Source organism: Muscardinus avellanarius (assembly GCF_963383645.1).
Source record: "Muscardinus avellanarius genome assembly, chromosome: 10".
Taxonomy (NCBI): Eukaryota; Metazoa; Chordata; class Mammalia; order Rodentia; family Gliridae; genus Muscardinus; species Muscardinus avellanarius.
Window position 1 is genome coordinate 76,287,002 of NC_137796.1, and position 12,053 is coordinate 76,299,054.

Genomic DNA, 12,053 nt, shown 5'->3' on the forward strand with positions numbered 1-12,053 from the left:
TCCAATAAAATTTTATAAATAAAAGTATGCTAATTCTCAACTTACCTATGTAAATTAGTGTACTAATATTAGTTTTATTTTTCAATTCCCTATACATTCATGACTGATAAGAGGATTTTATTTTGTGGTACTATGGATTGAGCCCAGGGATATTCTACCTCTGAGTTACACTCTTAGGCCTATTTTTATTTTTACTTTGAAACATGGTCTCATTAGATTGATGAGAGTTTCACTACTTGCTAAGACTGTCCTTGAAGCTGAGATTCTGCTGTCTCGGCCTCCCAATTACTAGTATTACAAGCATGTACCACCATACCAGGCCTGACAAGAGTATTTTAAATATTTTTGACAAATCTTTTTTTCTCCCAGTACTGGATATTGAATCCCAGAGTATTCTACCACTGAGCTACACCTCCAGTTTTTTAAATTTTAATTAATTAATTTATTTATTTATTGTGGTAATGAAGATTGAACTGGGGATTGGGATTTCTATCTCTGAACTACACCCCCAGCCCTAATTTGTTTTTTTAACTTTGAAAAAGGGGTTCACCAAGTTACTGAGGTGTCTCACTAAGTTGCTGGGCCTGGGTTCAAACCTTCCTAAATTGGCCTCGCAAGTAGGGATTACAGGCCTGCACCACTGTGCCCAGCTTGACAAACATTTTTAAATGTCACAAAAATAATCCTAACTTTCTCTATTGAATATTAAGATCACAACATGCTTTTAGCTTGCAGTTATTTTTCTAGTCCTATTCCCATGAAAAGCAAGGACTGCCTGTATTAAAATTCATGAGTTAAATATGCCATTTCAAACAATAGAAAAAGGTGAGGCACAGTGGCAATGCCTATAATCCCGTACTTGGAAGGCTGAGATGGAAGGATTGCAACATTCAAGGTCATCTTTGGCAAAAATAAAAGAGCTGGGAGTGTAGCTCAGTGGTAGAACACCCCTGGGTTCAATCCCAGTACATTCCCCAACACAAGAAATGAGAAAAAGAATAATCCTTGACAGAGGGGGGTGGGGGAGAGAAACTTTACACTAAAAATAAATGAGCAAGCAAACTAAACAAATAGAACAATAAACAAACTAAACAAATAAAGGAAATGCAAATGGCCAATAAATATTTGTAAAATACACATTATCATTAGCAACCTGAGAAATACAAATCAAAACTACTACCACTGAGATTTCACCTAACCACAATTAAAATGGTAATCAAGAATACAAACACCGGGCGTGGTGGCGCACGCTTGTAATCCCAGTGCTTGGGAGGCGGAGACAGGAGGATCGTGCTGGTTTGGAGCCAGCCTCGCTGGCTTAAGAGACCCTGTTTCCACATAAAAAAGTATAAAATAGGTCTGGGAATATAGCCTGTGGGAGTGTATCCCGGAGGTAGAAGGGCTTCCAGGAACCCCAGTAACACCACCACCAAAAAAAAAAAAAAAAAAGAATACAAACAATAATAAATTCTGGCATTGATATGGTGAAGCAAACTTTTTTTTTTTTTTTTTTTTGGTGGTACTGGGGATGGAACCCAGAGGCTTTACTCCAGGATATACTCCCAGACCTATTTCATATTTTATTTGGAAACAGGGTCTCACTAAGTTGCCGAGAGCCTCACTAAGTTAGCTGAAGCTGGCTTCGAACCTGCGTGATCCTCCTGTCTCAGCCTCCCAAGCGCGGGGATTACAAGCGTGCGCCACCACGCCCGGCTTTGAAGCAAACTTTTATATACTTTGGTGAGATTGCAAATTAGTGCAGGGGCTTTGGAGGTCAGTGTGAAAGTTCCTCAGAAGACTGGGAATGAATCCACCACATGATATACCACTCATGGATATCTTTTCAAACTGAAGCCAGAATACTCTTGTGATACACACATACCCATGTTTATAGCAGTACAATTCCCAATGGCCAAATTATGGAACCAGTCTAGGGGTCCATCAATAGGTGACTAGGTTATGAAATTATAGGACATGCACACAGTGGAATTCTAACTCAGCTATAAAGAACAAAATTATGTCATTTGCAGGAAAATGGATAGAACTAAAGAATATTATGCTAAGTGAGATTATCCAGTCATAAAAAATGAAGGTCATGTTTTCGCTTATATGTGGAAGCTTGGAAGAAACTGGGATATAAGAGGGACTCCAGATAAAAGAGAAATCCCAGTGAAATGATAGAGGGGTCGAGGAAAGAGAGGTGAATGGGGGGGGGGAAGACTTGATAAAGGAAACACTTCAACTGACACTATATGTGTTGTGCCCAGGCCGATGTCACAGGAAAGGAGAAAGAGAGCACCAAGTGAACTTGGAAGATCAGTTTATTTAACTGCAAAAAACAAAAGAAAACAAAAAAACAGACTAGCCAGGCTAGGGACAACAGACTAGCAAGGTTAGGGACGCAGTCTGGCACTCAGTCCAGATCTGCGTCCCAGAGCTGAACCTACAAGGGGTTATTTTATTTTACTTTTTTGTTGTTGTTGTTATGTGATCAATTTTTAAAATTTTTATTGGTGCATTATATTCATATATCATATTGGGGTAAAAAAAACTTGTGTGTACATACATGTACACATCACCAATTTAACCCCTACCCAATTCTCACCCTATTCCCTTCCCGTCCCTCCTTCCCTTGCTTGGCTTAGTGGTTGCCTTCGATATGTTTAAGTACATTGTATGTTTTGGAGAATTTCCTTCTTCCCCCCTCCCATCCCCTCATTTAGGTTGTCTTGTTTGCTCCAATATAGGATTTCCTTTTTCATCTAGAGTTCCTCCTATGACCCATCTCTCCCTAGCTCTCACATATTAGGGAAAGCATCTGATTTCTTATTTTTTGTGACTGACTAATCTCACTTAACATAATGTCCTCCAGTTCCATCCATTTTACAAGGGGTTTTTAAAGGCAAAGCCACAAACAAGTGACTGAGGGTAGGGGGGAGGCCCACTGTTATTGTCTGACAAGACTGCAGCTTTGTCTGGAGTGGGGCTCCTTCTTATAGGATGTTCACTATAGAGTAAGCAGGATGTTGGTCTATGCTTGCTACATTTACCATAGGGTAGGCAGGATGTTACTTTAACTTCCTGAAAAACTAGGGAGGAGCATTAAACAATTTTGGCTTAGCTTTTGTTAGGGCTTTACAATATGTACATATACAAAATTAACAGTGCTAATTTTGGTATCGTGTACCTCCAAGATACACCCTCAGCCCTATTTTTTATTATTTATTTTAAAACAGGGTCTAATTCAGTTGTGGAGGGCCTTCATTAATCAGCTGAGGCTGGGTTGGGAACCTGAGATTCTCCTCTCTCAGCCTCCCAACTATACTAGAATTGCAAGTATGCACTGCCATGCCTGGCTACATGTCTCTTGCTCTGAACCTCATTATGATGTATGATTATAATGCACTTATAAAAATTATATGTATACATAAAAGAAATTAATGAAACAAAAACAAAGAAACAATGAAGAGAACTGAACAACTGTTCTAATGAATAATCAAGGAAATACTCTTACAAACACACTGGCTGCTTTTAAAGATAAGTCAATGAAGATTAGTACTGTACTTTTTTTTGAATTCTCAATTATTTTTAATTATGTCAAGTGGCAACTAGGGCATCTTCAGACTTTGATTCTCTAGAAACCACAGGGCACATTATCTCATTTCATCTTCAAACATCCTGTAAGTTGTGGCCAGCATCTCCCTTAGGTACCACTAACCCACTCATGAAAGTGAATTGCTGCCCAAGGTCACAACACAGCTGATAGCAGCACTGTAGGGTCATGACCTTAGTGGAGCCTCTCTCAGGTCGTGGGCACCCTCCTACCTGGCAGTCTCAGGAGACAGTAAAATGTGGCCTGGCCTCACTCCTGCATCTTTCTTGGGCCCCAGCTGGGCAGGGTGTGCTCTATGACCCAGATGGCTCAGGTGGTTGGCCCTGACCACCCTAGGGGGTAACCACCTCACAAGTCCTGCTCCACCTTACTATGCTGCAAAGCACACTGCTGGGGACAAATGACCCAAGGTGGGTGCTCATGGAGGTTATCTCCCACCCCCTGTAGGAGGAGGTGACAGCCAAGTTTACCCTTAGGGCTTATCACCCCCTCCCCGCCCCAACAGGGAACACTGCACCCTACAGATCAGTCAGGAAAAATTCACCCAGTGGCTACTGGAGGTGAATGGTGATGGATGAAGGGTCCAACACACAGTGGACACTTAGTAAGACCTGAGTCTTCATCCAGAAGTCCCACCACACAAAAGTTAACCAATGCTTCTAAGAAGGGTATGTGTGTGTGTGTGTGTGTGTGTGTGTGTGTGTGTGTGTGAGAGAGAGAGAGAGAGAGAGAGAGAGTGTGTGTGTGTGTGTGTGTGTGTGTGTGTGTGTGTGTGTTAGTTCTCTGGAATTTCCATTATCCTAATCTCCTGACACCTGGACTCTGGTCAGGATCCTAACGAAGCCATTTCCAAGGACATGGGTCACTGCTAACCACTATATCTGCTGGCCCTACCCTGCTACTAATAACAAGCTCTCATCCCCTTCTTGAAAGGATCCCCACTGTGGGCCCATGTTCTTCCTCTTCAGTGTCCCCTTCTCAGCTGCTTCTTTGCTTTTCCCTCGCCTCAGTGAAGTGCACTAGATGCAGAGGTGAAGAATTCAGACTGAGTGCACCCAGCAAGTCACTTCACCTCTGGGCCTTTCCTGTGCGAGGGAGATGGTGGAAGTACCTACACTCATTACACAGAGCTGCTGTGGGTCTAAATGCCAACAAAAAACAGAGAAAGTGCTGGGCCCTGGGCCTGGCACAGAGTGAGCCCAAGTGTTTGCGGCTCCTACTGTCCTTATGTGAATGTGGGCGCCTTAGACCACTCATGGAACAAGCAGTTTAGGCATACTGAGTTAAGAACAAATTTTTTCAAAGACGAGATTGGAACAATATGCAGCAATGGCAAGTGACTGGAGTAGACAGCCTTGTGGGTAACATTTTTATTTTCTCTATTCCCCCATCTTTCAGTCTTGAGGCTACGGGGATCACAAGAAGAAGCAACTGCTAAGCAGATACACGGCAGAGAAAGCCCTGAGGAGGAGAGAAAGAACAGAGGCAGAGGAGGGGGAAACATGAGAGTTCACCATGACAACATCCAAAGCATGGGGGGAAAGCCTATGGGTAGAGAAAACCAAAACCAGCCCAGTGTCCTACTCCTTCCACGCTTAGAGTCCTGCTTCCAAACAGACTGGTTAGGGACAGACACGACTTTCTAGAGAAAAAAGTGAAAAGGTGCCAAAAAAAAAAAAAAAGTGACACAGTCTCAAGTCTACACAGGCATCAGACCACTCACCAGCCCATGTGGAAGAAAAATGCCCTTCCAGTCACAGACATATGCCAAACACACGAGTCCTACACACACCCACGGAACACTAGAATGCAAACATTCATATAATTCCTTTTCTTTCATCAAAAGCTGTCAAAACCAGCCAGGCGTGGTGGCGCACACTTGTAATCCCTGCGCTTGGTAGGCGGAGACAGGAAGACCTCGCGGGTTTGAAGTGAGCCATGCTGGTTTAAGAGACCCTGTTTCCAAATAAAAATATAAAAAACAGTGTCTGTGAGTGTAGCCCGGAGGTAGGGTTTCCAGGAACCCCAGTACCATAAAAAAAAAAAAAAAAAAAAAAAGTCAAAACCAGACTTTTCATACCAGAGATGCCTGATGTGGGCCATCATCAGACCATCTCCTAACAGCTGTGCCCCTTCCTCCTCTGCATTCCTTAGCTGACCATGCCAAGGAAGCCTGTCTGACAGCTGGGCATGAGAATGTGGTCTAAGTTGGGCTATGGATGCTAAGGGGCAGTGTGCTAGGACTTCGGGGCAAAGGTTTCCTCTTTTGTAAGAGTATACCCAAGAAAAAGATCACCTTTCTACCTTTGGAGACTATGGGAAGAAGTGATTGGCAGACTGGAAGTCATCCTGATATCATGAGGAAACAGGTCAGAGGATGAAAGAAGGCTAGGCATGGTTTACAATTCTGTAATCCCAGTACTTGGGAGGCTGGGAGAAGAATCGCAGGTTCTAGAACAACCTCACCAAGTGGTGAGACTCTGAGCAACCTAGCAAGACCCTGTTTTAAAAACAAAAAACAAAAAGGGCTGGGAGTGTAGCTTGGCAGTAAAATGTCCCTCAGTTCAATCATCAGTACCATAAAAGAAAAAAGAAAAATAAATGAAAGAGATAAGGAACCCAGGTTCTTAGAATTAACTGGGAATTTGGTAGGCCTGACCTTTTGGAATAATAAGTATGTTATTGCTTAAATCACTATTAGGTAGTTTATTTCTTAGCAAAAGTACCTGAAATTATTCACATAGCAATGGGTGAGCTGATGCCAGACAGGATGTCTGAATGGAAATATCCACAGCTAGAAATGAGCAATGGTACTGCTGCAGTTCTGTCTGTTACTAATGGAGTTCAATCCAAAAGACATACTCAATGAAAGTTTGAAATTACTCATGATCTCACAGGTGTGATAATACCTCTTCATTCTTTTGTGTGTGTGTGTGTGTGTGTGTGTGTGTGTGTGTGTGTGTGTGTGTGTGTGTGTACGCGCGCGCGCGCGGTACTGGGGATGGAACCCAGGGCACTCTACCTCTGAGCTATACCCTCAGCCCTATGTTTATTCTTTATTTTTTTGAAACAGGGTCTCAATGAGTTGCAAAGGGCCTCACTAAGTAGCTGAGGCTGTCCGGGAACCGCGATCCTCCTGTCTCAGCCTCCCAAATAAATGCTGGGATTACAAGCATGTGCCACCATGCCCGGCTACTTCTTCATTCTTATATGAAATTTATAACATAAGTTTCATAATCAAACTCAATCTATGAGTACCAATACCAAAAGGTAGTAGTTAACAATAAAATCTTCTTGGAAAATAAAAAAAATACAATGTATCTTTGGTCACTCTGTGTGTGCGTGCGTGCGCGAGCGAGAGAGAGAGAGAGAGAGAGAGAGAGAGAGAGAGAGAGAGAGAGAAAGAAACAGGGAGGGAGGGAGGGAGGGGAGAGATGTTGAGCCCAGGGGTGTTACAACACTGAGCTACACTCCCAGCCTTTATATTTTGAAACAGGGCCTTTACTGTGCACTGGCCTCAAACCTGTGATTCTCTTCTCTCAGCCTCCCAAGTATGTGATTACAGGCTAAGCCACCACAGCTGACTGAACATTTTTAAAAATAAATTGTCCACTACTACTCATATAAAAAATTTAAACAGATATAAGGTATTTTAGTCTAAACTTGAATATCAAGAAAATAAAAACTACACAAGTCAAAAGAAATTATTAGGCCCCCCCAAAACAACTCTTGAGGTAGTATTTTATCATGGAATTACTGTAAATCAGTAGAAAACTCATAACTACAAGATCATGAACACAAGCAAAAGGACATCTTGAAACAAAATAAAACTTGAAGCAAAAGTTATTTCCATTCCCTCTGAATAAAATACATATCCACATGAAAGAAACTTCACCATTGAAACATAGTTTCCTTACTGTAACTGGAGTTTCTAGCCAGTGTTTATAACAACATTGTTGCTGTGGAAATAGTTGATTCAACATTATGAATTCACAGCTGAATAAAGTAAGGTGTGGAACACAAGTTTTATTTAAACAGTGGCAAGACCCATAAAACATTTAAAAAGGCAAAATGAATACCATGAGTCAGAGCGCCATATGTTTTAATATAAGGGTCATACTTTTTTTTTTCCTGATGCCTTACACAAATTGGTTGTTTCGTGTTAATTTTGTCCTATTTTTGGGATCCTATAATCATCTCAACTACTCCCTAGAATGTCCTAAGTTTTGCTATCTGCTTGTGTCTACATGTTATTAAAATGATGGTGCTTAGAACAGTTTTTACAGTTCAGTCCTTGCCAGAACACGTGGAAGTTATAGCACCCACAGTGCACAAGTCGGGATTTCAGAAAACCTGGGTGTAATCACTTCTATTACATATTAACCAAACAGCATCACTTCAGGCATACAGTCTACCTTTTGTTGCCAGCTTTATAAACTCTTCAAGTAAACAGCGGCTATAAACAGTAAACCCAGAGCAACCTTGCGCCCAGCAGCCTAGCTCCCTCCCCCAACCCCACTCCCCAGCTGTCATCCAGCTTCTGCCTTGTTCCTGGCTTCTGGTGGGCACAACCTTGAAAATCCTCAAGATGACTTGACACTGAGCGGTGTGCATGATCAGTGGTACTCTGCTCATTCTGCTTTCCCTCCCTACTTTTTAACTAGAGAGACACTTTACTTTAAACCCACACACATTCTCCTATTTTCAACTGGTTTTCTGAGCATTTCAAATTACAATAAACATTCCGAAATCTTGCCCTTCATATAATAAAACATATTCAACAAGTTTTAAAAATAAGGATGGTGCAAGGGGCTATTTTTAAAAAAAAATAGCCTACAGGAGATGGTAACAGTGAAATGGCTCTGCAAATAGAAACCCAGCTTTTCTCCACAGTGGGTGCTGCCTAGGGTGTGGCCACCCTCTGCGCCTGCACAGGAGATCGATTCATACCAGCAAAACCGGAAAAATCACAGCTGAAAGTAACTGTGGAAGCAGCAAGAGCCAAGGAGCTGGGTTTTCTGTGAAGTGAGTCACAGGAAATGCTCCTGCCCAGTCAGAGGCCTGGCTGGCCCACCAACTTGGGTTCAGAATGTAGGTCAAAGCTCCCTGGCTGGGAGCTTCAGGGATCACAGGTGAGAGACCAAGGCAGGAAGCGGAGTGCCCAGGAGAGTCAGGAAATCCTTCTACCTGGGCCTTGGGCACCAAGCCTGGCTTGGCTCTCCAACTGAGCCTCTACTTTCACAGACTAGATTTTGGAACTCAAACTTGGCTAGCACCCGGCTAGCTCTCCTTCCTATTCTCCAATGGATCACTGTGCATGTTCTTATCAGGGTGCCTAGGATGACAAGTTAGGATTTTGTATAATGGTCAGTCAGCTCACCCAGTTCAGTTGATACAGGGGACCCGGCAGCCATCTCCCCAATTTTTGCCACTCCATCGTAGTAGGCTTTTCCTGCCAGTATCATAGCTAGACAAGAAAGATAACACACAAAATCATCACTTAGACAAGGAATCAAGGCAGGTTTTCTTTCAAACATTCCTTGGTCCCCTCTGGCTGCAAGAAGGCTTGGGCTGCAGCAACTGCAACTCAGAAGCAGGGCTCCTGTCCAATGGCTGTGCTGAGTGGAGACTGCCTAACTCATAGAAGAGCCCATAGAAACCTCACCTGGGCTCAGCCCTGGAACCCTCAATGGCATGTCCAGAAATCCAGAAGGCCCTGGCCATTCCCAATACCAGTTCCAGACTGAATGTGTCCCTGGCATCCAATTAGGGCTAGGAACACATCCACTCCTGTTTTTTGTTTTGTTTTGTTTGTTTTTGGTGGTGATGGGAATGAAACCTAGGGGCTTTCTACCTCCAAGCTACACCTCCAGACCTATTTTATATTTTATTTTGAAACAGGGTCTCACTAAGCTGCTGAGAACCTAAATAGCTGAGGCTGGCTTCGAATCTGTGTGATCATCCTGTCTCAGCCTCTCAAGTATTGGGATTACAATTGTGCACCACAAGACCCGGCTCAAAAAAAACCTTTTCTGAGATGTTTATTCAACAGCAGTACAGGTCTTCATTATTATTAGTTAGGAATACTTGGGTGAGGTGGCCCAGGAACCTGATCAGTGTAACTGTTTTAAGGGAAAAGTCTATGAAATTTGATGAAACACAGAACATTCCAAAAAAGCAACAGAATTAACTAACTAACTAACTAACTAACTAATGAATGGTCCTCCCCCTCCCCATTTTTTGGGCAGGAAAAACTTTATTACAATACAAGCTGGGTTCCAATTATTGATTTTCTATTTGTCTTGTTATACTGGGGATTGAACCCAGGGCTGCTCAAACATTGAGCTGCATCCCTCCTCTTACATTCCATTCTTTTTTATTTTGAGACAAGGTCTCACTAAGTTGCCCAACCTGGCCTTGAACTTGCAATTTTCTTGCCTTAGCCTCCTGAGTGGCTGGGATTACTAGACATGTACCCAGTTCTATCTTAAAAATCATGCCCTCCTCACTACAAACCGATTCTGAAGACTAAATATTATTCCATGACCTCCTTAGACTAGTTGCATATACTTTGTGAAACAAAGGTTACTCATCTATAAAATGCCCTAATAATGTGAGCGTCAGACAAATAAATGGTTGTTGCTAGCTGGGCATAGTGGAGCACCCCTGTAATCCCAGCCACTGGGAAGGCTGAGACAAGAGTATCCAAAGTTTAAGGCCAGCCTGGGAAGCTTAGCAAAACCCCATCTCAAAATAAAAGACAAAAGCAAGGTGTGGTGGCACACGTCTGTAATCTCAGTTTTTGGGAGGCTGATACAGGAGGATCACAGGTTCAAAGACAACCTCAGCAAGTAGTGAGACTCTCATGAACCTAGCAAGATCCTATCTCCAAAATAAAAATAAAATAGGGCTGGGAATGTGCGTTACAGGTAGAGTGTCCCTGACTTTCATCTCCGGTGTCTGTCTGCCTCTCTCTCACACACACAAAATTAAATAAAATATAAGAAATAGAATAGCTTACTGGTAGAGCACCCCTAAATTCAATCCCTAATATTTTTAAAAAAAGAAGTAGCTGTTGGTAGCAGCTGCTTCTTTCATTTTACAAGCTCAGCTTGAGAATGAAGGCACATGACAAGCAAGGCTTTCAATAAATCCCAGCTCAGTTAGTGTGAATTTTGGAGAAAATTTACTTTACCCCAAGATTGGTTTCATATATAGAAACTGCTGTTCCACGTAGCTTTAGAGATGGCAAGGTTTTAGAACCTAAGGGTCCCTGTCCAGTCACTTCTTTTGCTGACAGGAAAACCTGAGGCCATTGGTCCTAATTTATAATGAGAATATTCCTAAAAAGTATACTTAATTAATTTTGTGGCACTGGGGTTTAAATCCAGGAGCACTGTATTTCCAAAGTAAACCCCAGCCCTGTTTGTATTTTTATTCTGAAACAGAGTCTTTCGAGGTTGATAAGAGTCTCACTACTTGCTGAGGCTGCCTTCAAACCTGTGACCCTCCAACCTCAGCCTCACAAGTACTAGGATTAAAAGCATGCCTCATCATGCCTGGCAAAAGTGTATTTTAAAGGGAAGCATAAAAAAGGTAGAAGGGAGACAGAATTAAGATATGTACAGGTCCAGCTGAAACTGCTATAGACCAAAAAGTAGTATTTTAACACAAATTTATCTATTTCAGCATTTATTATAGAGATCTAAAAATTTTAAGTTATGGTATTTATTAAGCTTGCATAAAAAATTAGGAAATGTAGTGCTCTGCTGTACTTTTTAAGACCAGGGGTAACCTTAAAGTATAATTATGAAAAGAACAGTTATCAACTGTGCATGGTGGCACATACTTGTAATCCCAGCATTCAGGAGGTGAGACAGAAGGACTGGGGTTCTCAGACAGCCTCAACTACTTAGTGAGGCTCTTTGCAACTCAGTAAGACCCTGTTTCAAAATAAAGAATAAAAAAGAGGGCTGGGGGTGTAGCTCAGAGGCAGAATGTCCCTGGGTTCCATTCCCAGTATCGCAAAAACAAAAAAACGAACAAACAAAAAATCTTGACAGTTATCAATTAGTGTTTATATACACGAAGTCATTTCTTGGTTTATCTACCTAACAGTGTTATGTTATCAGCCTCTTTCTCTAATGGGAATGGAGTGGAGATATTCTGGATCCTCCCCAAGGTCAACGGTGAGTCAGCAGCAGTGTACATAACTCCAGCAAAAGTACTTCACTTCCTCTGTTCAAAATTATAGTGCTTTTTGACTCTTTGGTCTCAGCTGGAACTAAAGAAAAAGTAACCACCTAAAAACAAAGTATGTGTAGCCAGTAAACTGTCAAGTTAATATATGTATTTTACAATGAAGATTTTAAGTGGTAAAGTTCTGATAAGCCAAAAAGTAAATTAGTTGGAGAATGGCACAGAGAATTACACAATATTA

The 12,053-nt window shown here is 42.0% G+C and overlaps 1 protein-coding gene across 2 annotated transcripts in view; it reads right to left on the minus strand.

Moving 5' to 3' along the window:
- The window catches only part of BAIAP2L1 (BAR/IMD domain containing adaptor protein 2 like 1), a gene marked incomplete at both ends in the record, with an annotated part of 110,268 nt that overhangs the window by 66,293 nt on the left and 31,922 nt on the right, over positions 1–12,053 (minus strand). For both annotated transcript variants that reach the window (XM_080702781.1, XM_080702780.1), the window contains one exon: positions 8,994–9,080. In XM_080702781.1, the coding sequence (XP_080558907.1) occupies positions 8,994–9,080 (87 nt within the window). The remainder of the gene's footprint in view (positions 1–8,993; positions 9,081–12,053) is intronic.